At 42.4% G+C, this 27595-nt stretch overlaps 1 protein-coding gene across 11 annotated transcripts in view; it reads right to left on the reverse strand.

Moving 5' to 3' along the window:
* mipol1 (mirror-image polydactyly 1) overlaps positions 1–27595 on the reverse strand; it is a 288620-nt gene that overhangs the window by 48527 nt on the left and 212498 nt on the right. For all 11 annotated transcript variants that reach the window (XM_067991462.1, XM_067991458.1, XM_067991457.1 and 8 more), the window contains one exon: positions 20429–20523. In XM_067991462.1, the coding sequence (XP_067847563.1) occupies positions 20429–20523 (95 nt within the window). The remainder of the gene's footprint in view (positions 1–20428; positions 20524–27595) is intronic.

Genomic DNA, 27595 nt, shown 5'->3' on the forward strand with positions numbered 1-27595 from the left:
TGGAGTACTCTGCACAGTTCTGGTCTCCATATTATAGAAAGGATATAGAGGCATTGGAGAGGGTGTAAAGAAGATTCACAAAGATGATACCAGAACTGACAGGATATACTTATACTTATCAGGAAAGATTAAACAGGCTGAGGCTCTTTTCTCCAGAAAAGAGAAAACTAAGGGGGGACCTGACAGATGCCTTTAAGACCTCAGAAAGCAAGGAAGTCATGACAAACCTTTATAAAACACTGGTACGGCCACAACTGGAGTGTGTGTCTAGTTCTGGGCAGTGCACTTTAGGAAAGATGTGAAGGCTTTAGAAAGGGTGCAGAAGACATTTACTGGAATGATTCCAAGGATGAGGGACTTTAGTTATGTGGATAGATTGGAAAAGCTGGGGTTGTTCTTCTTGGAACAGAGAAGGTTGAGAGGAGATTTGATAGAGGTATTCAGAATCATGAAGGGTCTAGACCGAGTAGATAGAGAGAAACTGTTCCCGTTGGCAGAAAGGTCAAGAACCAGAGGACATAGATTTAAGGTGATTGGCAAAAGAATTAAAGGTGACATGAGGAAAAACTTTTTCACACAGCGAGTGGTTAGGATCTGGAATGCATTGCCCGAGTGGGTGGTGGAAGCAGATTCAATCATGGCTTTCAAAAGGGAACTGGATAAGTACTTGAAAGGAAAACATTTGCAGGGCTATGAGGATACGGCGGGGGAGTGAGTCCAGCTGAATTGCTTATGCATACAGCCAGCACATGCTTGATAGGCTGAATGGCCTCCTTCCGTGCTGTAACCTATCTATGATTCTAAGATAATGAAAAGGTTTGATAGGGTGGACGTAGAGAAAATGTTTTCACTTGTGGGGGGAGTCCAAAACTAGAGGCCATAAATATAAAATAGTCGCTAATAAATCCAATAGGGAATCCAGGAGAAACTTTCTTTACCCAAAGAGTGGTAAGAATGTAGAACGCGCTACCACAAGAAGTAGTTGAGGCAAATAGCATGGATGCATACAAGCATGGATACATACATACTGGATAAGCACCTGAAGGAGAAAGGAATAGGATGGTATGCTGACAGGGTTAGATGAAGTAGGGAGGGAGGAAGCTCAAGACGTTGTTACACAAGATTAGGGCTCATGGAATTGGGGGTAATATATTAGCATGGATTGAGGATTGGTTACCGGACAGAAAACAGAGAGTCGGAATAAACGGGTCATTTTCGGGTTGGCGGGTTGTAACTAGTGGGGTGCCGCAAGGATCGATGCTTGGGCCTCAGCTGTTTACAATATATATCAATGACTTAAATGAGGGGACCGTATCCAATTTTGCTGTCGACACAAAGCTAGGTGGGAAAGTAAGCTGTGAGGAGGACGCAAAGAGGCTGCAAAGGGATATAGACACGTTAATTGAATGGATGAGAAGGTGGCAGATGCAGTATAATGTGGGAAATGTGAAATTATCCACTTTGGTAGGAAGAATAGACAAGCAGAATATTTTTTAAAAAGGTGAGACACGAAGAAATGTTGCTATTCAGAGGGATTTGGGTGTCTTTGTACATGAATCACAGGCAGTTAAGATGCAGGTGCAGCAAGCAATTAGGAAGGCAAATGGTATGTTATCCTTTATTGCAAGGGGGTTGGAGTATAAGAGTAAGGCGGTCTTGCTGCAATTATGTAGAGCCCTGGTGAGACCACGCCTGGAGTATTGTGTACAGTTTTGGTCTCCTTACCGAAGGAAGGATACTTGCCTTAGAGGGGGTGCAACGAAGGTTCACTAGATTGATTCCTGGGATGAGAGGATTGTCCTATGATGAGAGATTGAGTAAAATGGGCCAATATTCTCATTGAAACATATAAAATTCTTGGAGGCTTGACAGGGTAGATGCTGAGAGGCCGTTTCCCCTGGCAGGAGGGTCGAGAACTAGGAGTCATAGCTTCAAGACTAGAGGTCGGCCATTTAGGACCGAGATGAGGAAAAATTTCTTCACTCAGAGGGTTGTGAATCTTCAGAATTCTCTACCCCAGAAGGCAGTGGATGCTCAGTCGTTGAGTACATTCAAGATTGTGATTGATACGTTTTTGGACACTAAGGGAATCAAGGGATATGGGGATAGGGCGGGTAAGTGGAGTTGAGGTAGAAGATTTTTTTTTATTCGTTCATGGGATGTGGGCGTTGCTGGCGAGGCCGGCATTTATTGCCCATCCCTAATTGCCCTTGAGAAGGTGGTGGTGAGCCACCTTCTTGAACCGCTGCAGTCCGTGTGGTGAAGGTTCTCCCACAGTGCTGTTAGGAAGGGAGTTCCAGAAGATGAGCTATGGTCTGATTGATTGGCGGAGCGGGCTCGAGGGGCCGTATGGCCTACTCCTCCTCCTGTTTCTTATATTCTTATAAACGCCAGTTGGGCCGAATGGCCGGTTTCTGTGCTGTAGTTTCGATGTAACTTCTCTCAATACATCTTCCTACATGCTGGACCATCCAGATTCATCCAAACCCAGTTCTATTTGTCTCTCTGATTATTTCACTTGTCGAACTTTTGCTCTAAGGGACATTGTCAAGGTCAGTATGCTATTTCTATAAGAACTTCTATTCAACACCTCCGAAGAAACAAACTTTGGGTGTGCTTTGGGTCCCACTGCCAGGCAGCCTAAATGTATAAACTGATCTCCACACTACTGTGAAGTGAGTATTACCTTTTCTACACCCAGGCTACTCACTAAAAGACAACATACAAATGGACAATTAATAAATTAAGAATGTTTAATTACTATACATCTGCACTCATGGAAATGTTTGAGGGAGGAAGAGGGAAATTCTGTGGACATTTATAATTTGTGATGATCCAATTACTCCAACCATGCAGGGTTAAAATGAGATCAGTTTTTGATTGGGATTGAATCTTAATTGCCCTTGCTCAGTCAGGTTGCTAGTTCTTGGCTGAAATGTTACATATAGTACTATATTCTATCTCCTGGGGAAGGACAATTGGAAGGGCCAGTCCCACCCTACAGAAGCAGAATTACCATCAACTAAGTGATGAATGATAGTGGCTGTGGAAACATCCATGACTCAGACCAAAATGTTTACCTGCCTGGGGGAGGCAACATGGTGCTGTAATACAATGAAAAGGGAAAAAAGTAGCTACAAAATAAAATGCAAATTTAAATGCAGGTGGAGAAGTAACTTGCAATTTACCTGCAAAGTTAAGTTTCTGATTCCATCTTTCTGGTTCGCTTTGAAGTAATATTTAATCTATACAATTTAATATTTTCTCTGCCTCAATGAGGTCGCTTTTAACTGCCTTTATTTACAGTAAATTAAAACTGCTTTTCATAAGCAAATCCCTCATTACATCCTAAGTTTGTTTGAAATTAGTAAACAAAATAATCCTCAATTGACGAGCAAAGCTATATTAAGCAATTTTATGAATAAAGACACAACTTTCTCAGAATATGCTAGATGGCAGGAACATAAATGGCAACTGACAAAGAGAACATAGTGAATGAGGTCATCTTTTGTACTACAACATTTGCAGCCAATTGTATTAAAATTTGCAATGTCATAATAAAACTTGTGGTTTCGTTTGTTAGAATATGCAGTCTTCTGTAATTTTCTTTTTTCATGGAATTGCTTTGCCAAGGTTAGTTTCTTTCATATAGGATTCACAATTTTAAGAAATCAGCAGCAGGCAAGTAAGAAAATAAAATTGACAGGGCTAAAAAATTGCACATTATTGAAAAAAATGCCACAGATTAACAAACCGCTAACAAAATGATGGGAATGCACATTTTGAAACATGCAATTTCTGAGCAGACAATTTTATTGGTGGTAAAGAATAACTAGTAGCCAATCAAGGCCACCTTCGTTAATGATCATTTAAAATTTCTCAAGCAACTAGCAAGCTACCGAGACATTTCAAAATGTTCGGCTATTTTACCACGGAAGGAGTTTGGTGTAATTTATAATTAAATGATATGAAGACGAATTTAGTCTACAAGGGATTAAAATTCCCTCAGCAGCCAGAAGCTACGGGGAGGGGGAGTGAGGTGGGGGGATGTATATTGAAAGATTCCCCAAAGAGGGGAATTCTCCACCCTCACCCATTGGGCATGATTTTAGCATGGAGACAGGAACTCAGCGGGTGGGTAAATAATCGTGAGAGAAAATAATTGAGTGGGAATCCCGGAAGTAACTTGAGCGTGTCGGATTGTCCGATCGCAACTGAATTGAAGGCACTTCATGTTAGTTTCGGATTTTGCGTTGCCATGCTGCACAGCAGGCATACTGCGCACCTGCATGAGGTGATTTAAAGCCCACTATTTAAAGGATCAATCCAAAAATGGATTTTGAAGGAGAAAGGAGTAAAAAGCGAAATGGAAGGACATAGAGGAAAGTTAGCACCCAGGTTCTCAGACGCGTCCCTTGAGATACTACTGGCTGCTGTGAGAAGCAGGAGGGAGGTGTTATACATAGCTGGTAGAATCATAGAATGGTTACAGCATGGAAGCAGGCCATTCGGCCCATCGAGTCCATGCCAGCTCTGCAAGAGCAAACCAGCAAGCCCTAATCCCCCGCCCTAACCCCGTAGCCCTGCAATTTTTTTCCCTTCAAGTTCTTATCCAGTTTCCTTTTGAAAGCCACAATTGAATCTTCCTCCACCACACCCTCAGGAAGTGCATTCCAGATCATTCGCTGTGTAAAATAGCTTTCTCTCATGTTGCCTTTGGTTCTTTTGCCAATCACCTTAAATCTATGTCCTATGGTTCTTGACCCTTCCACCAATGGGAACAGTTTCTCTCTGTCTACTCTGTCCAGACACCTCATGATTTTGAATACCTCTATCAAATCTCCTCTCAAACGTCTCTGCTCTAAGGAGAACAAGCCCAGCTTCTCCAGTCTGTTTGCGCAACTGAAGTCCCTCATCCCTGGAATCATTCCAGTAAATCTCTTCTGAACCCTCTCTAAGGCCTTCACATCCTTGCTAAAGTGCGGTGCAAAAAACTGGACACAATACTACAGTTGTGGTCGAACCAGTGTTTTACAAAGATTCATCATAACCTCCTTGCATTTGCACTCTATGCCTCTATTTATAAAGCCCATTCAACAGGACATAGACAGGCTGGTAGAATGGGCGGATACGTGGCAGAAGAAATTTAACGCAGATACATATTGGTAGTGAAGTGATACATATTGGTAGGAAGAACGAGGAGAAGCAATAAAAAACTAAAGGGTCCAGGATCCCTTTTTTTTTTAAACCACTTTCTCAACCTGCCCTGCCACCATCAATGATTTGTGCACATATATCCCCAGATCTCTCTGTTCCTGCACCCCTTTTAGAATTGCACCCTTTAGTTTTTTATTGCTTCTCCTCGTTCTTCCTACCAATATGCATCACTTCACACTTTCCTGCGTTAAATTTCTTCTGCCACGTATCCGCCCATTCTACCAGCCTGCTGAAGCCTATCACTATTCTCCTCACTGTTCGCTACTCTTCCAATTTTTGTGTCATCTGCAAATTTTGAAATTGTACCCTGTACACCCACGTCCAAGTCATTAATGTATAGCAAGAAAAGCAATGGTCCTGGTACCGACCCTGGGAACACCATTGTATACCTCTCTCCAGTCCGAGAAACAACCATTCACCACTATTCTGTTTCCTGTTACTTAGCCAATTTCGTATCCATGCTGCCACTGCCCCTTTTATTCCATGGGCTTCAACTTTGATGACAAGCCTATTATGCGGCATTTTATCAAACGCCTTTTGGAAGTCCATCTACACCACATCAACCCTCTCTGTTACCTCTTCAAAAAACTCAATCAAGTTAGTTAAACAAGATTTGCCTTCAACAAATCTGTGCCGGCTTTCCTTAATTAATCCAAGTGACTGTTAATTTTGTCCCAGATTATCGTTTCTAAAAGTTTCCTCACTACCGTGGTTAAACTGACTGGCCTGTAATTGCTGGGTTTATCCTTACACCCTTTTTTGAACATGGGTGTAACATTTGCAATTCTCCAGTCATCTGGTACCACCCCTGTATGTAAGGATGATTGGAAGATTATGGCCAGTACCTCTGCAATTTCCACGCTTACTTTCCTCAGCAACCTAGGATGCATCCCACCTGGACTGGGTGACTTCTCTACTTTAAGTACATCTAGCCTTTCCAGTACCTCCTCTTTATCAATTTTTTTAGCCCATCCAGTATCTCAATGACCTCCTCTTTTACTGTGACTTTTGCAGCATCTTCTTCCTTGGACAAGACAGATGCAAAGTACTCATTTAGTACCTCAGCCATGCCCTCTGCCTCCAAGCGTAGATCTCCTTTTTGATCCCACCCCTCCTCTTACTACCCGTTTACTGTTTACATGCCTAGAGAAGCCTTTTGGATTCACTTTTATGTCAGCCGCCAGTCTATTCTCATATTCTCTCTTTGCCCCTCATATTTCCTTTATCGCTTCCCCTCTGAACTTTCCAAATTCAGCATGGTTCTCACTTGTATTATCAACCTGACATCTGTCATACGCACCTTTTTTCTGCTTCATCTTACTCTCTATCTCTTTTGTCATCCAGGGAGCTCTGGCTTTAGTTGCCCTACATTTCTCCCTCATGGGAATGTATCTAGGCTGTACCCGAATCATCTCCTCTTTAAAAGCCGCCCATTATTCAATTACACTTTTGCCTGCCAATCTTTGATTCCAATTTACCCGGGCCAGATCCGTTCTCCTCCCATTGAAATTGGCCCTCTTCCAATTGAGTATTTTTACTTTAAAGTGGTCCTTGTCCTTTTCCATAGCTAATCTAAACATTATGATACTATGATTGCTGTTCCCTAAATGTTCCCCACTGACACTTGCTCCACTTGGCCTACCTCATTCCCCAGAACCAGATCCAGCAATGCCTCCTTCCTCCTGGGCCGGAAATGTACTAGTCAAGAAAGTTCTCCTGAACACACTTCAAAAATTCCTCCCCCTTTTTGACCTTTACACTATTACCATCCCAGTCTATATTAGAATAGTTGAAGCTCCACATTATCACTACTCTATGGCTCTTGCACCCATATCTGTAATTTCCCTGCAAATTTGCTCCTCTATATCCTTCCCATAGTTCGTGGCCTATAGAATACCCCCAGTAGTGTAATGGCACCTCTATTGTTTCTTAACTCTAACCAAATAGATTCCGATCCTCGACCCCTCCAGGACATCCTCTCTCCAGCACTGCAATATTCTCCTTAATCAATACTGCCACCCCCCTCCTTTCTTTCCTTCCCTATCTTTCCTGAACACCTTGTATCCAGGAATATTTAGTATCCAATCCTGCCCTTTTTTGAGCCAGGTCTCCATTATCGCCACAACATCATAGTCATCATATACTGTTTAGTGCAAAGCCAGGGGTGGGGGGGGGGGGGGGGGGGAGGGTGCTGTCAGTGGTTGTTCCTAGCAACCTGAGTATGTCAAATTCTTCACATTGCACATCTCATTATGAGAACCTGTTAGAGATGAGGCCATCCCTGGCATCACAGACAGTAATATGCACGGCTGCTCTGGCAACAGGCTCCCCATCTTCATTTTCCTCCTCCTCCTCAATGTTGGCGCCGGCAGGGGATGCTTGATGAGCACATTCAACCTCCTCCACCTGTAACCCTCTCTGCTACGCTATGTTGTGCAGGACACAGCATATGACGATTATTTTGGACACGCTAGCTGGCGAGTACTGAAGGGCTCCCCCAGATCTATCCAGGCACTTGAAGTGCATCTTCAATATGCTTATTGCTTGCTCAATGTCATGGTGGTGATGTGGCTCTGGTTGTACTGTTGCTGTGCTTCGTTGGTGGGGTTTCTCAAAGGTGTCATAAGCCACGTCTGCAAGGGGTATCTCTTGTCTGCAAGGAGCCAGCCCTTAAGTCTGTCTCCTGTCTGGAAGAAGTTCAGAATGTTGGACTCGTGTAATATGAATGAATCATGACAGCTGTCAGGGAATCTGGCGTACACCTGCAGGAATCTCTTCCGGTGGTCGCATACCAGCTCTGCACTGATGGAGTGAGAGCCCTTGTGAACACTATGGGCTCATGTGGTAGACCTCAGATTGCTACATGTATGCAATCAATTGTGCCCTGCACGTGTGGGAAGCCAGCCGGAGAGTTGAAACCCAATGCCTTCTCAGTCTGGCTGAAGTTGTCACAGGGGAAGTTCACATAGTCGGATGACGTGGCAAATAAGTATCCGTCACCTGTCTTATACACTTATGTGCAGACAACGGAGACACCCTGGAGATATCACCGGTGGCCCCCTGGAAGGATCTGGAAGCGAAGAAATTGAGGACAGTTGATTGACTTTAACTGCGATGGGCAATGAATGGCCATGAGATCCAGCCGGAGCAGCTCTTCCTGAAAGAGGCTGCAGATGTCTGCACCCACCTGCCGACTCATTCTCAGCCTGCGGAGGCACTGTTCCTCAGAGAAGTCCAGGAAGCTTAGCCTCTGCCTGTACATCGTCTCATGTGGGTCATGCCTCCTGCGACATCGGCCCCTCAGTTGGTCCCCTCTCTGCTCTTCTCCAGGTCCTTGTTACGCACCTCTGTCTTGTGTACCTGCAGATCCCAGTACAGCATGCTGTGCCTGCCGCGGTAATGTGCCTCATCCACAGATGTACTGTGGAATACATCCATTGCACCCACCCCCCAATCCTGATGTCAGTTTGAGGGGCTCCAAAATGTTGGTAAATTTGTGTGAACAAGAATTCTCTGTCTTAACAAAGACCTCTCAGTCTAAACACAAAGAACTCCCAACCAAACGTTTTTCCTGAGAGAATCGAGTGCCCAGCTGCAGTACCTCACTTTTTATTGAGTTATGTCAATGGCCCTGGTTTAAACGGCCAAATGAGCTGCGGTTGCATCTCACTTCAGTTTCAATGGCGTGTTTCGGAAGCCACAGGAGACACATTCAGGAAATTATAAATCTGTTTCTGTTGCAGAATCCACAAAATGTTAAGTACCTCAAGTGTTGAAAGTACCTAAATTGCTCGTTTAACTATCGACCCGCTTGCTTTAAGTGGGGACGGGACTATCCGGAAGTGGGCCCATTGGTGCCGGGATGTGGTTCCGCTCCAAAAATCAACTATTTTTACTGCCCACCCATCCTCAACCCACCTGGATGGATGTTCAACATGCTATGTTGGGCCACTACTTGCTTTTGTGGAAAAAGCAGAGAAAGCTGCCCGGTGTCACTTCCCACAAGTGATGTCATGAGATAATGTCTGTACTGCAGTTTGTCATTGAACACATGGCAACACCAGTGGCATCTGTTGAAGGGACCTCTGTTATGTAGGTCATAAGCATGATAGAAGCATTTCAAATGAATGTTTCCAGTGATAGAAGATGCAATAGTTAGAGAGGCTGATACAATCTTTTGGACTCCAGACTGACAATCCGGGATGCTTTGTTTGCCTTTCAGGTGCTAGGGTAAGGGACCCGGAAAAGATTGTGCAAGAGGAGGGACAGCAACAAGTTACCATGGTCCACCTGAAGCCAATGATGTAGGTAAACAAATGCTGAAGTCCTGCAAGCTGAATTTAGGAGATTAAGAAACAAACTTAGGAGTAGAACAGTCAAAATATTACACCAACAACAAGATATGGCCAAAAGTCTCCATAACCAGTTCAGTTCAGCTGTGTCCCTTTAATCAAGTTCTGCCACCTTGATGAGGAGATTCTGGCAAACTGCGACTTTTAAATAGTGGCACACGTTCTCAAGTGCACATCATCCCATCCTAACTCCATAGTCACTGGGAGTGCAGTTCCTTCTTTAGCATGCCCAGAAACTCAACGGAATTTATGCTGGGGCACTTCTGGATCACAACCCTAACGCACATCAGTTCGAGCCAAATTCTTGGTCCCACAAAGATGTAATTACCAACTTATGCCCTTCTCCAACCCAAGAATTTCAGGGTCACAAATCCTAAGGTTTTAATGATTCATAAGAGGAAGCATTGAGTGTGAAAGGAGTAAATGTGGTAAGCTGAAGGACTGGCTGCTGTAAGAGAGAGAGAAAAAAAATCATAGAAAAGCACAATTTTTCAATATAGGAAGGTAAGAACAGGAGTAGGCCATTCAGCTCCTCAAGCCTATTATGCCATTCAATTAGATCATAGCTGATCTGTACCTCGAACTCCATTTATCTGCCTTTGATCCATTTACCTAGCAAAAATATCAATCTCAGTCTTGAAAATTTAAATTGACCCAGCATCCACAGCCTTTTGGGGAAGAGAGTTACTGATTTAATTTACCCTTTGTGTGAAAAAGTGCTTCCTGATTGCATTCCTAAATGGCCTCGCTCTAACTTTAAGATTGTGCCCCCTTGTTCTGGATTCTCTGACCAGAGAAAATAGTTTCCCTGTATCTACTCAATAAATCCCTTTACCATTTTAAACACACTGATTTGATCACCTTGCAACCGTCTAAACTCAAGACTACAAACCAAGTTTATGCAACCTGCCCTCATAATTTAAACTTTTAAGCAGTGGTATAATTCTGGTGAATCTGTGCTTCAAGGCCAATATATTTTTCTTGAGGTGTGGTACCCTTGGACCTAAAAATAAGTCACGGGGATGAACTTGGTGGATACACTGCTATTTTGTCCTCAGCCTCCACTGTGAAAACGGATACAAGGTATTAATTTAACAAGTCTGCCAATTCCTTATTGTCCATTATAGTCTCACTTGTATATGTCTTTAATGGGCCTACATTCCCCTTTACCACTCTCTTTCTCTTAATATATTTATAAAAACCTTTACTGTTAGCTTTGATATCCCTTGCAAGTTTATTTTTCATATTCCTTTTTGCAACTCATTACTTTGAAAGTCTGTTTCTGTCCCGTTATATGAATAATTACTTAAATAAATACTTAGCTTTTTCTGACTGCCACCATTCATTAATTTAGGCTGCTGGGATTTTGGATTTTGATGGATAGAGGGTGGGTAGGAAAGACAATCCAATAATAGATTGTTGGGGCTTTTACAATGAAAAAGGCGGTGGCTGACTTATCTGCTAGCACTTCTAAGTGATGGTGATATCGTATGCTACTTCCTGGCCTATGATTCGTTGAATCACACTGAATCCTAATTAGCAAATACAAGTATTAGGGAAAAATCCCAGTATTCATCCACTCTGAAATGAGTCTTGCCCGAAACTTACTATGATAAAAAAAGGTGGCTGACTTCCCTGCTAGCACTTCTAAATGACACTGATATGCGCTGCCAGTGGGCAACATACCCTACTGCCAGTGCACATTCGGAAATTTACCCCCTATATTTTGAAGTTTGCCACACGAATCAGGATTGGAACTCAGACCATTCTGAATAATGGATGAGACAAAAGAGAAAGTCACCTGGAACAATTACTATCACTACTGCTACATGAATATTTGTCTTTTTAGAAATTGGAATAAGCACTTACGTTCTAGTAAATTTAAAATAAATATATAATAAATTACGAACTTGCTAATCGGCAGAAGGAACAATATTATAATTATAGATTATTGTAAAAGATATAATTCACATATGATCTAGATGTGTTAAGAATTTGTATTATTTTGATTTTAATTTAGTTAACAGTGAGCCATGGTTCATGAATCGCCTGGATTCATTTTCACAGGAGCCAAATTTGATTTTTTTGACATCTACAAAATCAGCACGAAAGAAGATTTTACAATATTTAGCATGAGAAACAGAATATTATATATATGCACCCACATACATATATACACATACACACACACAAATTTATACATGGCTATTTACCTTTAATTCAATACTGTCCATTTGTTATGTTCAAAGTACCAAACAGGACTCCTAGCTTTATGCTGGAACAGTAACTGCTGTTATTCTACAGTTTAAACACAAAAAGACCACCAAGAAAAAGCCTTCCCATTTACACAAAAGTGTGAAAATTAACATTGTTAGAAGGTGAAGAAAGGAGGTGGAGGCCAATTATAAACTTGTAATGTTCTTACAACTTTGAAGCATTTGAAAACTTTCAGTAATGAGGGACACTAGTGAGATACCATTAATTTTCCATCATGTTTTTCAAGCTCTTACTGAATGGGCCTTCATCTTCCTGAAGTCCAAGCTGCTAAATAAGTGATACATATGGCAGTAGTCTAAATACTGGATCTGCACATTTTCCTGCATGAATTGAATATCCGTTATTATCCTATATTCATTGTTTATTACTGTACACAAACAATAATCTCAAAAACACAGATGTTGCTAAAGGACATCTGCAGTATTTATCACTGGGAAAATTCATATAATTCACATTATTACATGCACACTTCATTTTTGTTTAAAGTTATCCTCAATTTCTATCTCCAAACAACCTAGCATCTTATACCTCATTTATACTTGTAAAAGTAAATCAGATCTCTTTTTGCCACAGCATATGATGTGACCTGTTCAAATTCCAAATCTGTACTGGAGTAAATAAGCCCCATTGGTGTCACCGTTGGTTGATTTGAAAAATATGGATGCTTGCTCAAATTTCTTCCTGACTATCCATACACTGTTAGAGCAAACTGAATCAAAGCGTGGAAGAATGGACCAGTGGATTAATTCATTGCCAATGTTATAGTAATGATGTGGAGATGCCGGTGATGGACTGGGGTTGACAATTGTAAACAATTTTACAACACCAAGTTATAGTCCAACAAATTTATTTTAAATTCCACAAGCTTTTGGAGGCTTCCTCCTTCCTCAGGTGAATGGTGTGGAAATGAAATTTTCGAATCCTTCGCATTTGAAAATCACAGAAAAATGTCTGGTGATTACTGCCCGTTGCCAAGGCAATCACAGTGAGCAGACAGAGAGGTGTCACCTAAAAGACCACCGAATATACAAACCCCCCAAAAAAAAGAGAGAGAGAGAGAGAGAAGGAAGACAGTCAATGACCCGTTATATTAAAAACAGATAACATTTGTTCGCTGGTGGGGTAACGTGTAGCGTGACATGAACCCAAGATCCCGGTTGAGGCCGTCCTCATGGGTGCGGAACTTGGCTATCAATTTCTGCTCGACGATTTTGCGTTGTCGTGTGTCTCGAAGGCCGCCTTGGAGTATGCTTACCCGAAGGTCGGTGGCTGGATGTCCATGACTGCTGAAGTGTTCCCCGACGGGGAGAGAACCCTCCTGTTTGGCGATTGTTGCGCGGTGTCCGTTCATCCGTTGTCGCAGCGTCTGCATGGTCTCGCCAATGTACCATGCTCTGGGGCATCCTTTCCTGCAACGTATGAGGTAGACAACGTTGGCCGAGTCACAGGAGTATGAACCGTGCACCTGGTGGGTGGTGTCCTCTCGTGTGATGGTGGTATCTGTGTCGATGATCTGGCATGTCTTGCAGAGGTTACCGTGGCAGGGTTGTGTGGTGTCGTGGACGCTGTTCTCCTGAAAGCTGGGTAATTTGCTGCGAGCGATGGTTTGTTTGAGGTTGGGTGGCTGTTTAAAGGCGAGTAGTGGAGGTGTGGGGTTGGCCATAGCGTGGTGTTCGTCATCATTGATGACATGTTGAAGGCTGTGGAGAACATGGCGTAGTTTCTCCGCTCCGGGGAAGTACTGGACGACGAAGGGTACTCTGTTGGTTGCGTCCCGTGTTAGTCTTCTGAGGAGGTCTACGCGATTTTTCGCTGTGGCCCGTCGGAACTGTCGATCGATGAGTCGAGCATCATATCCCGTTCTTACTAGGGTGTCTTTCAGCGTCTGTAGGTGTCCATCGCGTTCCTCCTCGTCTGAGCAGACCCTGTGTATTCGCAGGGCCTGTCCATAGGGGATGGCCTCTTTGACGTGGTTAGGGTGGAAGCTGGAAAAGTGGAGCATCGTGAGGTTGTCCGTGGGCTTGTGGTAGAGTGAGGTGCTGAGGTGCCCATCTTTGATGGAGATTCGTGTATCCAAGAAAGAAACTGATTCTGAGGAGTAGTCCATGGTGAGCTTGATGGTGGGATGGAACTTGTTGATGTTATCGTGTAGTCTCTTTAGTGATTCCTCACCGTGGGTCCATAGACCCGACCAAAGAACACACCCATCAGCTCAACAAACTGATCAAGACCTTCGATCCAGACCTTCAAAACATCCTACGCACTCACCGCGTGGGAGACTTCTACTGCCTCCCAAAGATACACAAAGCCAACACACCCTGACGTCCTATCGTATCAGGCAACGGAACCCTGTGTGAGAACCTCTCTGGATACATCGAGGGCATCCTGAAACCCATCGTGCAGGGAACCCCCAGCTTCTGTCGCGACACTACAGACTTTCTACAAAAACTCAGTACCCACGGACCTGTTGAACCAGGAACACTTCTCACCACGATGGACGTCTCGGCACTCTACACCAGTATCCCCCGCGATGACGTCATCGCTGCGACAGCATCAATACTCAACACCAACAACAACCAATCTCCAGACCCCATCCAACAACTCATCCGCTTCATCCTGGATCACAATGTCTTCACCTTCAATAACCAGTTCTTTACCCAAACACACGGAACAGCCATGGGGACCAAATTCGCACCCCAATACGCCAACATTTTCATGCACAAGTTCGAGCGGGACTTCTTCACTGCACAGGACCTCCAACCAACACTATACACCAGATACATCGACGACATTTTCTTTCTATGGACCCACGGTAAGGAATCACTCAAGAGACTACACGATAACATCAACAAGTTCCATCCCACCATCAAGCTCACCATGGACTACTCCTCAGAATCAGTTTCTTTCTTGGACACACGAATCTCCATCAAAGATGGGCACCTCAGCACCTCACTCTACCGCAAGCCCACGGACAACCTCACGATGCTCCACTTTTCCAGCTTCCACCCCAACCACGTCAAAGAGGCCATCCCCTATGGACAGGCCCTGCGAATACACAGGGTCTGCTCAGACGAGGAGGAACGCGATGGACACCTACAGACGCTGAAAGACGCCCTAGTAAGAACGGGATATAATGCTCGACTCATCGATCGACAGTTCCGACGGGCCACAGCGAAAAATCGCATAGACCTCCTCAGAAGACTATCACGGGACACAACCAACAGAGTACCCTTCGTCGTCCAGTACTTCCCCGGAGCGGAGAAACTACGCCATGTTCTCCACAGCCTTCAACATGTCATCAATGAGGACAAACACCTCGCTATGGCCATCCTCACACCTCCACTACTCGCCTTTAAACAGCCACCCATCCTCAAACAAACCATCGTTCGCAGCAAATTACCCAGCTTTCAGGAGAACAGCGTCCACGACACCACACAACCCTGTCACGGTAACCTCTGCAAAACATGCCAGATCATCGACACAGATACCACCATCACACGAGAGGACACCACCCACCAGGTGCACGGTTCATACTCCTGTGACTCGGCCAACGTTGTCTACCTCATACGTTGCAGGAAAGGATGCCCCAGAGCATGGTACATTGGCGAGACCATGCAAACGCTGCGACAACGGATGAACGGACACTGTGCAACAATCGCCAAACAGGAGGGTTCTCTCCCTGTCGGGGAACATTTCAGCAGTCATGGACATTTAGCCACCGACCTTCGGGTAAGCATACTCCAAGGCAGCCTTCGAGACACACGACAATGCAAAATTGTCGAGCAGAAATTGATAGCCAAGTTCCGCACCCATGAGGACGGCCTCAACCGGGATCTTGGGTTCATGTCACACTACATGTAACCCCACCAGCGAACAAATGTTATCTGTTTTTAATATAACGGGTCATTGACTGTCTTCCTTCTCTCTCTCTCTCTCTCTCTCTTTTTTTTTGGGGGTTTGTATATTCGGTGGCCTTTTAGGTGACACCTCATTGTCAGCTCACTGTGATTGCCTTGGCAACGGGCAGTAATCACCAGGCATTGTTCTGTGATTTTCAAATGCGAAGGATTCGAAAATTTCATTTCTACACCATACACCTGAGGATGGAGGAAGCCTCCGAAAGCTTGTGGAATTTAAAATAAATTTGTTGGACTATAACTTGGTGTTGTAAAATTGTTTACAAATGTTATAGTAAAAGTCAGAGACTATGAAGATCTCAGTTCAATCCCCGGTCGAAACTCAATAAGCTGCTCTAACCTAGGGCAGCAGGGGATCTACAGTTCATCTCAGCACCCTTTGGCAATGGTGGGGGGCGGGGGGAGAATCAAATTTCACATCTTTGATCTTGCTGGAGAATTGAGTGGAATTTGGATGAGGGCAGCATCTGGCTCAGTTATGATTCCCTCTGGTAAATAGCCTGCTGGCACTATCTAGTCACTTGGTAAGCTATTGGTTAAGCTGCTGGCATGTGTGGAATTGTATCTCTACATGAGTAGGCATCTTCAGAAGAATACTGGGGAGTGTGTGTGTGTGAGTGAGAGAGAGAGAGAGAATATATAAAAAGGGCAGGGGGGGGGTGAGGGAGAAGAGAGAGGAAATAAGGAATTCAGTTTCATATTCCAATGTGCATTCGCTTAAATTTATCCACATTAAAATCCAACTGCCCTTACTTGGACCATTTGCAAATTGGTGCAAATTTTTTTGAATGCTGTTTATCTCCCTAATATTTGTCATTTTGCTGTATAGCTTGGTCTGATCAATAAGTTTAATAATATAACTACAAGAACAACTCTCCTCTGTGGAAGTTGACAGAGCTTTTTCCATTTGTCACCACCTTATACTCTCAGTAGGCCAGTTTTTAATCCAGCTAATCTGCCATTTATTCATAAGCTTTAACTTTCCTAAAAAGTCTTATAGCAATTGCCTTCTGAAGGTCCAAGTAAATTATATTCACTGGATAGCCCTCATCCACTATGTTACCTAACTCCTCAAAAAGTTCCATTCGATTAGTGAGACATGATTTACTGCTTCCAAATCCATGCTGACTGCTCCTTATGGCCTCTTTCGACTGTTAGCAACCAGAATAATGCTCTCTAGCACTTTACAGATGTTGGGCTAAACTTGCTGTCTCTCTTTCTATTTGAAAATCCTCTTCAAAACTTACTTCTTGGACTGTGCCTATGATCATTTCGCCTAAATCTTCGACTACTTCCTTGATGATCACCATGCTCCCTGTAAAGCAGCTTGGGATGCTTCATTATATGAAAGGTATCACATAAATGTGAATTGTTGTACAATATTCAGGTTTGCATTTCACAGTTTCTTTATCAGTGCAAATATTCTTCCATCCTTTTTTTTTAAATGAAGTTGATAAAAATATTATCTACAGCAATACCTACTTCCTCACACTGTACCTGTACATCAACCTAATAGCTACAAGAATCTTCAAAAACATCATCCATATTGTATCCACTAGAGCTTGCCAACTTTTAGAGGATGAGGTGAGGAACATAAAAACTCTGACCTACATTTTGCTTTTGGACTACGGAGAAGAAGCAGCAACACTTATGAAATCTTTTCCTACTTTTCTTAAAATACTAAAAAAAATTGTACACTTGTCCTTATGTTAGATTAATGTTAATACTTTTACACAATGACACTTTGGTTCTTGCATGAAACAGATAATTGCTTCCTTACACTCTTTCTTCTCCCCTCCGACCCCTTCTTTCTGTTTCAGAGCTCTTCCTTACTTCAGGACTGCATCATCAATGCCTTTGTTACCTCCAGACTTGACTATTGCAATATTTTCTTGGCTACCTTCTCACCCACCACTCTCCGTAAACTTCAGCTCAACCAAAATTCTGCTGCCCGTATACTAACTCGCACCAAGTCCTGCTCACCCATCATCCCTGTGCTCGCTGACCCACATTGGCTCCTGGTTTAGCAACACCTCAAATTTAAAATTCTCATCCATATATTCAAATCTCTCCATGGTCTTTTCCTTCCCTGTCTCTGTAACCTCCTCCAGCCCTACAACCCTCCGAAATCTCTGTGCTCCTACAATTCTGGCCTTTTGTGCATCCCGGATTTTAATCGCTCCACCATTGGCGGCCGTGCCTTCAGCTGCCTAGGCTCTAAGTTTTGGAATTCCCTCCCTAATCCTCTCCGGCTCTCTAACTCTCTCTCCTCCTTTAAGATGCTCCTTAAAACTTACCTCTTTGACCAAGCCTGTCCTAATATCTCCGTGTAGCTCGGTGTCAAATTTTGTTTGATAATGCTCCTGTGAAGCGCAGTGGCACGTCTTACTGTGTTAGAGGTGCTAAATAAATGCAGGTTGTGTCAAAGTTAAGGTTTTCAGTACCATATTCCCTCCAAATATTGGATGCTTATTAGAGAAAGGTTCATGTAATTAATTCACATAAAACATTTTACACTGAACAGCACTTGAATGTGCCTGTTAAATATGTATTTTTAAAAGAAATACGGTTATGAATCCATAAATCAAATGGTAATCTGAATGTTCAAACAGTAGTTTAGAAATAACATTTGACTGAAAAACAATATAAACAGATTACAACTAATTGATTATATACCTCAAACTAGCATAGTTACATTGGCAAGCATTTAAAATTGAAGGAAAATGTTAAATTTTTTTTTATTAGTTCATGGGATGTGGGCGTCGCTGGCTAGGCCAGCATTTATTGCCCATCCCCTAATTGCCCTTGAGAAGGTGGTGGTGAGCCACCTTCTTGAACCACTGCAGTCCGTGTGGTGAAGGTTCTCCCACAGTGCTGTTAGGAAGGGAGTTCCAGGATTTTGACCAAGCGACGATGAAGGAAAGGCGATAAATTTCTAAGTCGGGATGGTGTGTGACTTGGAGGGGAATATGCAGGTGGTGTTGTTCCCATGTGCCTGCTGCCCTTGTCCTTCTAGGTGGTAAAGGTCGCGGGTTTGGGAGGTGCTGTCGAAGGAGCTTTGGCGAGTTGCTGCAGTGCATCCTGTGGATGGTACACACTGCAGCCACGGTGTGCCGGTGGTGAAGGGAGTGAAAGTTTAGGGTGGTGGATGGGGTGCCAATCGAGTGGGCTGCTTTGTCCTGGATGGTGTTGAGCTTCTTGAGTGTTGTTGGAGCTGCACTCATCCAGGCAAGTGGAGAGTATTCCATCAAACTCCTGACTTGTGCCTTGTAGATGGTGGAAAGACTTTGGGGAGTCAGGAGGTGAGTCACTCGCCGCAGAATACCCAGCCTCTGACCTGCTCTTGTAGCCACAGTATTTATATGGCTGGTCCAGTTAAGTTTCTGGTCAATGGTGACCCCCAGGATGTTGATGGTGGGGGATTTGGTGATGGTAATGCCGTTGATTGTCAATGGGAGGTGGTTAGACTCTCTCTTGTTGGAGATGGTCATTGCCTGGCACTTGTCTGGCGCGAATGTTATTTGCCACTTATCAGCCCAAGCCTGGATGTTGTCCAGGTCTTGCTGCATGCGGGCTCGGACTGCTTCATTATCTGAGGGGTTGTGAATGGAACTGAACACTGTGCAATCATCAGTGAACATCCCCATTTCTGACCTTATGATGGAGGGAAGGTCATTGATGAAGCAGCTGAAGATGGTTGGGCCTCGGACACTGCCCTGAGGAACTCCTGCAGCAATGTGCTGGGGCTGAGATGATTGGCCTCCAACAACCACTACCATCTTCCTTTGTGCTAGGTATGACTCCAGCCACTGGAGAGTTTTCCCCGATTCCCATTGACTTCAATTTTACGATGGCTCCTTGGTGCCACACTCGGTCAAATGCTGCCTTGATGTCAAGGGCAGTCACTCTCACCTCACCTCTGGAATTCAGCTCTTTTGTCCATGTTTGGATCAAGGCTGTAATGAGGTCTGGAGCCGAGTGGTCCTGGCGGAACCCAAACTGAGCATCGGTGAGCAGGTTATTGGTGAGTAAGTGCCGCTTGATAGCACTGTTGATGACACTTTCCATCACTTTGCTGATGATTGAGAGTAGACTGATGGGGCGGTAATTGGCTGGATTGGATTTGTCCTGCTTTTTGTGGACAGGACATACCTGGGTAATTTTCCACATTGTCGGGTAGATGCCAGTGTTGTAGCTGTACTGGAACAGCTTGGCTAGAGGCGCGGCTAGTTCTGGAGCACAAGTCTCCAGCACTACAGCCGGGATGTTGTCGGGGCCCATAGCCTTTGCTGTATCCAGTGCACTCAGCCGTTTCTTGATATCACATGGAGTGAATTGAATTGGCTGAAGGCTGGCTTCTGTGATGGTGGGGATATTGGGAGGAGGCCGAGATGGATCATCCACTCTGCACTTCTGGCTGAAGATGGTTGCAAACGCTTCAGCCTTGTCTTTTGCACTCACGTGCTGGACTCCACCATCATTGAGGATGGGGATGTTTACAGAGCCTCCTCCTCCCGTTAGTTGTTTAATTGTCCACCACCATTCACGACTGGGTGTGGCAGGACTGCGGAGCTTTGATCTGATCCGTTGGTTGTGGAATCGCTTAGCTCTGTCTGTAGCATGTTGCCCCCAATCAATTAAAAAAGATAAACAGGTGCAGCTTACCTGTAATAAAGCCGGAGTGTCTGAATTTCTTCATCTTGTTTCTTACATTGCTGAAATACACTGTCCCTTTCTTTCTGTGTTGTTAGTAGTTGAGCCTGCAAATGATAACATTTATCTAGTTTCACTACATCAAAAGCTCCAGATGCTGGAAATCTGAAATAAAAACAGAAAATGCTGGAGAAGCTCAGCAAGTCAGGCAGCATCTGTGGAAAAAGAAACAGAGTTTCTTTGCACCATCATCCCCTTTGTCATTTAATCACTCCTGCCCTTTAGCCTATCACAGACCTTCCCGTTTGTTCTTTCTTCCCCTCCCCCTTTCCCTGGCTCTGTACTTGCTTAAAAACGTTAACATTTTAACATCTTCCAGTTCTGACAAAAGGTCTTTGACCTGAAACATTAACTCTGTTTCTCTCTCCACAGATGCTGCCTGACTTGCAGAGCTTCTCGATCATTTTCTGTTTTTATTTATTTATTCTAGTTTCACTGCAATATGCATTCATACTGGCTATTTATTGTTTGCTTAAATTCAATGGACTGTACACAAATATTTGCTGCGCTGCATATTATACAACACTATAAACTGCCATCCTTGTGCATTAGTTTACACTAAAAGAAGCATTAATTGGTTTTGGGCTACTTTTAAAACAAGAGTAGCCTATCCTATGTTGCGACTATTCAGCTATAGCACTTAAAGTAGAATACAAGGGGGCTTTTTTGTATCAAACATTTAAATAGAAATATATGAACTTGTAATCATAAAACATTGCTTCGAAAATCAGAAATGCCATGTCATACTGATAATCACAAAACCAGCGAGCAGACCAGACATACAAGAACGCAGACACACACATTATATACAGTCCCCACCACTTACATCGTCCCCCCGTTTCTCCCAGATAGCCACCTACATCAGGTAAATGGCACTAGCCATTGTCATTGGTGTCAATTACAAAGGCGTCGTTTAACCGTATTAAGTGGGCCAGCTATTTCGAGCAGTTCAGCAGCTGTTCACACCGCGTTAGTGCGATTACCCGTCATTAACTATTGAACTTTTAATGACCGATTGATCTTAGTGAAATCAATTCCTTGAAACGGTTTGCAGTGTGTTCCAAGGCAGTAGTTTATCTAATCTCAGATGTCACAACAGTTTGAGCTTCAGTCTTGCTGTTTACCATCTGAACCACTCGCTGTTACCCACTGTGTTACTGCAGACTGCTGTCCTACAAATGACTTCATTGATTTATATATATGCAAATTATGATGATTAAAAGGTAATTGTACAAAAATGTTCCCCCGCTACATCAATCAAAAGGATTGGTGTTCAAAACCAAGTGAGCACAGAAAGTGCACAGTGTGAAATTAACAGTGTAATTGCACCTACATAGCATTTCAAGGATCGGATGATTTTTTTTTTAAAAAGCTATAAAAGAGATTCATCTAATTGCCAGCTGTTGAAACAGATGTGTTTAACTACTCTTTATTAACCAACAGCTGGGAGGGAGGACAATTGGGTTTCACTAAACCAACAGTCAGCTGCCTTCCAGTAATTACCTACATTATAAAGCATAGTTGATAAGAGCAGAAAGGACTGGTCAACACCACAATGAATTAGGTTGCAAGGTGGTAAACTATTATAATATATAATTTAGTGAGGAAGTTTAGCAAATCAAGAATCTTACTACTTGCTTTTTTATGTCATTTGAAATTTGCCAATCATTTGCTAAGATAGAAGCCCATGGAATCGAGGGAAAAGTACGGACTTGGTTAGGAAGTTGGCTGAGCGAAAGGCGACAGAGAGTAGGGATAATGGGTAGGTACTCACATTGGCAGGATGTGACTAGTGAGTCCCGCAGGGATCTGTCTTGGGGCCTCAATTATTCACAATATTTATTAACGACTTGGATTAAGGCATAGAAAGTCTCATAACGAAGTTTGCCGATGACACAAAGATTGGTGCCATTGTAAGCAGTGTAGATGAAAACATAAAGTTACAAAGCGATATTGATAGATTAGGTGAATGGGCAAAACTGTGGCAAATGGAATTCAATGTAGACAAATGTGAGGTCATCCACTTTGGATCAAAAAAGGATAGAACAGGGTACTTTCTAAATGGTAAAAAGTTAAAAACTGTGGATGTCCAAAGGGACTTAGGGGTTCAGGTACATAGATCATTGAAGTGTCATGAACAGGTGCAGAAAATAATCAATAATGCTAATGGAATGCTGGCCTTCATATCTAGAGGACTAGAGTACAAGGGGGCAGAAGTTATGCTGCAGCTATACAAAACCCTGGTTGGACCGCACCTGGAGTACTATGAGCAGTTCTGGGCACCGTACCTTCGGAAGGACATATTGGCTTTGGAGGGAGTGCAGCGTAGGTTTACTAGAATGATACCCGGACTTCAAGGGTTAAGTTACGAGGAGAGATGACACAAATTGGGGTTGTATTCTCTGGAATTTAGAAGGTTAAGGGGTGATCTGATCGAAGTTTATAAGATATTAAGGGGAACAGATAGGGTGGATAGAGAGAAACTATTTCCGCTGGTTGGGGATTCTAAGAGTAGGGGGCACAGTCTAAAAATTAGAGCCAGACCTTTCAGGAGCGAGATTAGAAAACATTTCTACACACAAAGGGTGGTAGAAGTTTGGAACGCTCTTCCGCAAATGGCAATTGATACTAGCTCAATTGCTAAATTTAAATCTGAGATGGATAGCTTTTTGACAATCAAAGGTATTAAGGGATATGGGCCAAAGGCGGGTATATGGAGTTAGATCACAGATCAGCCATGATCTTATCAAATGGCGGAGCAGGCACGAGGGGCCTACTCCTGTTCCTATGTTCCTATATTGGCAGATAACATACTAAACTTTAAATGCTTGTTAAAAATATTACCAATTCATTCCTTTTTGTTAGCTTCTCCAATCAAAATTTAAAATAGATATCAAAAATACAAAAAAGTATAACTTCTCTTAAAAATTGATTTCCCTCCCAAACCAAAAAAAAATTCTTCTAGTCAATAATTGGCTAAAATATGCAAATTCTAAAGCAGTAATTTATATATTTTTTAAAACCAGCACTACTTTTTAAGTATTGTGACACATCAGCTAACATACCTACACACAGACAAAGGGACAGTCTTTTAAACTACTATATGCTGAATGTAAACCAGTATAACTGCACTAATCTCCTGTTCTCCATCACTATAGCAACACCCGAAAGCTTCGTTTGTCAGGCAATCACAACGCATCACTGCTACATGTATCTTCTGCAATGTTAAGTATGCTTTCTAACAGGATATTTGCTTACTCTTTTTTCAATTTTTTCAACATATTTTACAATATTTATCTGAGACACATCATACACAATATACACAATAGGAATTAGTGAACTAAGTAAGTTGTTCACATTTCAGGTTTGTACACCCAACATTCCTCTGTTTTTTTGGTAACCCAAATCCCAATGCGCATTCTACAATTGCTTCAGTCCTAGATACTGGGCACATCTTTCAAAAATATCAGTCTCACTCAAAGTGGCATATTTAGATTTCAATTGCAAAATAAAAGAAACTTTAAAACTATTTCAGTAGCCTTATACTTTTGCAATACACAATGTGTGCCATTAGCCAGTGAAGGTCAAACAAGATTTTTTTTAAAATAGCATACAGGGATTTTCCTCGGAACAGTGCAACAATTTAGTTGATTCTAAACCTTTATTCTTAAAATTAAAACTGCATCCATTTAGGATGATGCATTTTAGGCTGGGGCCTTTTGCAAACATACAGCTGATACCTACCTGGGAGAGCCCTGTGATGCAGTGCCAAAGCCACCAACTTTCTACCCCAACCTGTCACTTCTGCTCATTAATACCTCACCCCTGATAGAGTCCTCTACCACTCCCAAGCAGTAAAGGTTATTTACACAAAATGACTCTGCTTATAAGGAACTTAGTTTTATTTAAGGGTGTGGCGTCCTTTAACTTTAGTATTTTAAATATTTCATCAGTTCGCACCATGTTTCAGCTGTTTATAAATGTACTTGATGTATTCTAATTTATTCATCAGTTTGCTATGGAGCACTTTAGATTCGTTACTTCTTTCTAAATCTTTTTTTTCCTTCTGTAAGTCGTTTTAAATAACTTGCAGCATCGGAAAATGCAAAGTCTCTAAATACTGGCATTTGGAGCATTCATATTTCAGAATCCAAGCAATATAGCCAAGATTGCAGCATCTAGGAGATTATAATAGAAGGGAAGGACAATAATGTAATAAATAATGTAACATAATAATTTCAGTAAAAATAGAAATCATATTCATGCTCAAATATGTTTTGAAGAGTTTTCAAAAAAAATTATATACAATTATAATGAAATAATGTTTGACTAACATGTCCAGATATTGTGCATGAAATTATGGCATCAAGGCTTCAGCAACAACTGATGTCCGAAATGTCCAGAGATTTGTTCTGCAGTCGTAACGTAAAGATGCAGACATGTGCCGAATCCAACTCAACGTTTCTACTGGACACCCAAAGACCATCAGTAATCAGTGCATTCACAACAACCCTATTTGGGAGGTCTAACCTATGGGGGAAAATACAGAGCGTGCTATTTTAAGCAATCACAAAATATTGAATCTATTCAAAACGGAATAATAATGTAGATTTGTAAGATAAAAAATATTGACCCAGATTTTGCTGGAGCGTGCCCCATTAGTTTTTCCCTCACCCTTCAGCTCAAAATTTTTTTGCCCTGTAAATTGCTTGAAGTCCGAGCTAATAACTACCTCACAAGGGCAACAGGGCATCTAGAACCTTGGTGAATGACGGGACCAACAATCCGTCTCCTAAACCAATGAGATTTAAGGATTGAGAAATAAACAGAGGAATGACAGAGAAGGAAATAAGGTGTCAAATCAGGTACAGAAAGAGAAAATAAAGAAAGGGAAGGAAAGACTGGATTAAGAGAGAGAAAAAGACAGAAAGGAAAACTAAGAAAAAAAATGTTTAAAATTTACTACCTGTAGGAATGAGCTTCCACAGTTTAAACTGTTCCCTTTCTGGCCCGGAGAGGTTAATTGGCACAGCTGGAATAAAAATCTCATCAAAAAGGTACTTACGCTGTTAAGTAGCAGCCCTAACTTTCTGCGGCAAGTTTAATTGGCAATTAATGTGCAAATGCCGCAATTTCATGAAATTCACGGGGAGGTTGAGGGTGAGCTGCCATTTCCATGTGACTAACACCGGAGTGGCGCAAATTATCCAGTAACTTGTGGCAATTCGCAATTCACGCGGTATCGTTTCCTCGGCACAAACTGCTGAACGCTTCACACATTAATAACGGAAAGCACCATTAAACTCGTAATTTTGGCAGCATTGGGCCATTGTAGTCAACATAAATTTCTTAACAAAACTTGCATGGAAGCATTGCAGAGTTCACTTTTCCAAAATAACAATGTACTCATTACACTTCCCTAGTATTTTTCTCTCCCATCAGGTTTGTTCAATTCAAATTGTAATATCTTTTGGTATTTTTTGTACAAGCTCAAAACAGGAAATTGATTCTAGTTATACCTAGTTACACCCATCTGGTCTAAACTGGTTTAAGTGCCAAATGCATTTACATTTGTATCTGACTATTCTGGGAGATTGTTAAATAGAAAACAAATTGAGCTGACCGTTTACACAGTTCCGGACAATAAAAGTTCATGAAAACTGTCATCATAGGCATTAGCATAGATGACAGATACAGGTCTGTGACCGGCTGTCAACATCTATTTCCAGGCAATAATGCCCCCATTACATAACACTTCATTAGAAAAAAGTCCTAAAAGCTTAGTACGAATTAAGCAAACAAAGCACTGGGTTTCATTTCTAAATGGATAGAATTGAAAAGCAGAGAAGTTATGTTAAACTTGTACTGAACCTTGGATACACCACATTTAATAGTACTGTGCACAGTTCTAGTCTCCATATTTGATGTCTCTATTATAAAAAGGATATAGAGGTGCTGGAGAAGGTGCAAAAAAGATTCACAAGGATGATACCAGAACTGAGAGGATATACTTATCAAGAAAGGCTGAATAGGCTGGGGCTCTTTTCTCGAGAAAAGAGGGGTGACCTCATAAGGGTCTTTAAAATTATGAAAGGGTTTGATTGGGTAGATGTATAGAAGATGTTTCCACCTGTGGGGGAGACCAAAACTAGTGGCCATAAATATAAAATAGTCACCAATAAATCCAATAGGGAATTCAGGAGATACTTTACCAAACAGTGTTAAGAATGTAGAACTCGCTACCACAAGGAGTAGTTGAAGCGAATAGCATAGATACATTTAAGGGGAAGCTAGATAAGCACATGAGGGAAAAAGGAATAGAAGGGTATACTGATAGGGTTAGATGAAAAGGGGTGGGAGGAGGCTTGTATGGAGCATAATCACTGGCATAGACCAATTTGGGCCAAATGGCCTGTTTCTGTGCTGTAGATTCTATGTCATTCTATGTAATTTGTAATTCTTGATAAACAAAAAGCAAAATACTGCAGATGCTGGAAATCTGAAACAAAAACAGAAAATATTCAAAACATTCAGCAGGTCAAGCAGCATCTGTAGAGAAAACTGAGGAGGTAACATTTTAGGTGTGGGCCCTTCTCTCCCAGTCAAAGGCTCATGCTTGCAACATTAACTCCTCTGCTCTCTCCACAGATGTTCTCTGACCTGCTGAGTATTTACATCACTTTCTGTTTCTGTTACTAATTCTTGGTGCCTTCCCAAACTAATTATAATAGGTGTGAAGGCAGCCAATTGTGGTCCTACACCAGTTTTCTCTTTTGTCAGCTGGTGTTTAATTGCCAACTGGCATCTCTGCACAGCTCAAAATCTTTGCAAGCTATGAGCCTCTAAGTAGGATTGCACAAGTAAAAAAAATAGCCGCCTAATCTACGCATAAGCATAATTTTGGGAACTTTCACAGTTTATATCTGCATGGTTAGAATTACACTACTAAAGGATTTGTAAAAGCATAGATTTGTAGAAAACAAGTAATGTCTGTGAAATTTAAGAGTTCTTTGATGAAAAAGGAATGTTGTGCACAAGGATTTTTAAAAGGCATTTGGTATGGTGCTGCAGAAGAGGCTTGTTGATAAAAAAAAAGTCACACTGTATTGAAGAGTATGG

Source organism: Heptranchias perlo, chromosome 10 (assembly GCF_035084215.1).
Source record: "Heptranchias perlo isolate sHepPer1 chromosome 10, sHepPer1.hap1, whole genome shotgun sequence".
Taxonomy (NCBI): Eukaryota; Metazoa; Chordata; class Chondrichthyes; order Hexanchiformes; family Hexanchidae; genus Heptranchias; species Heptranchias perlo.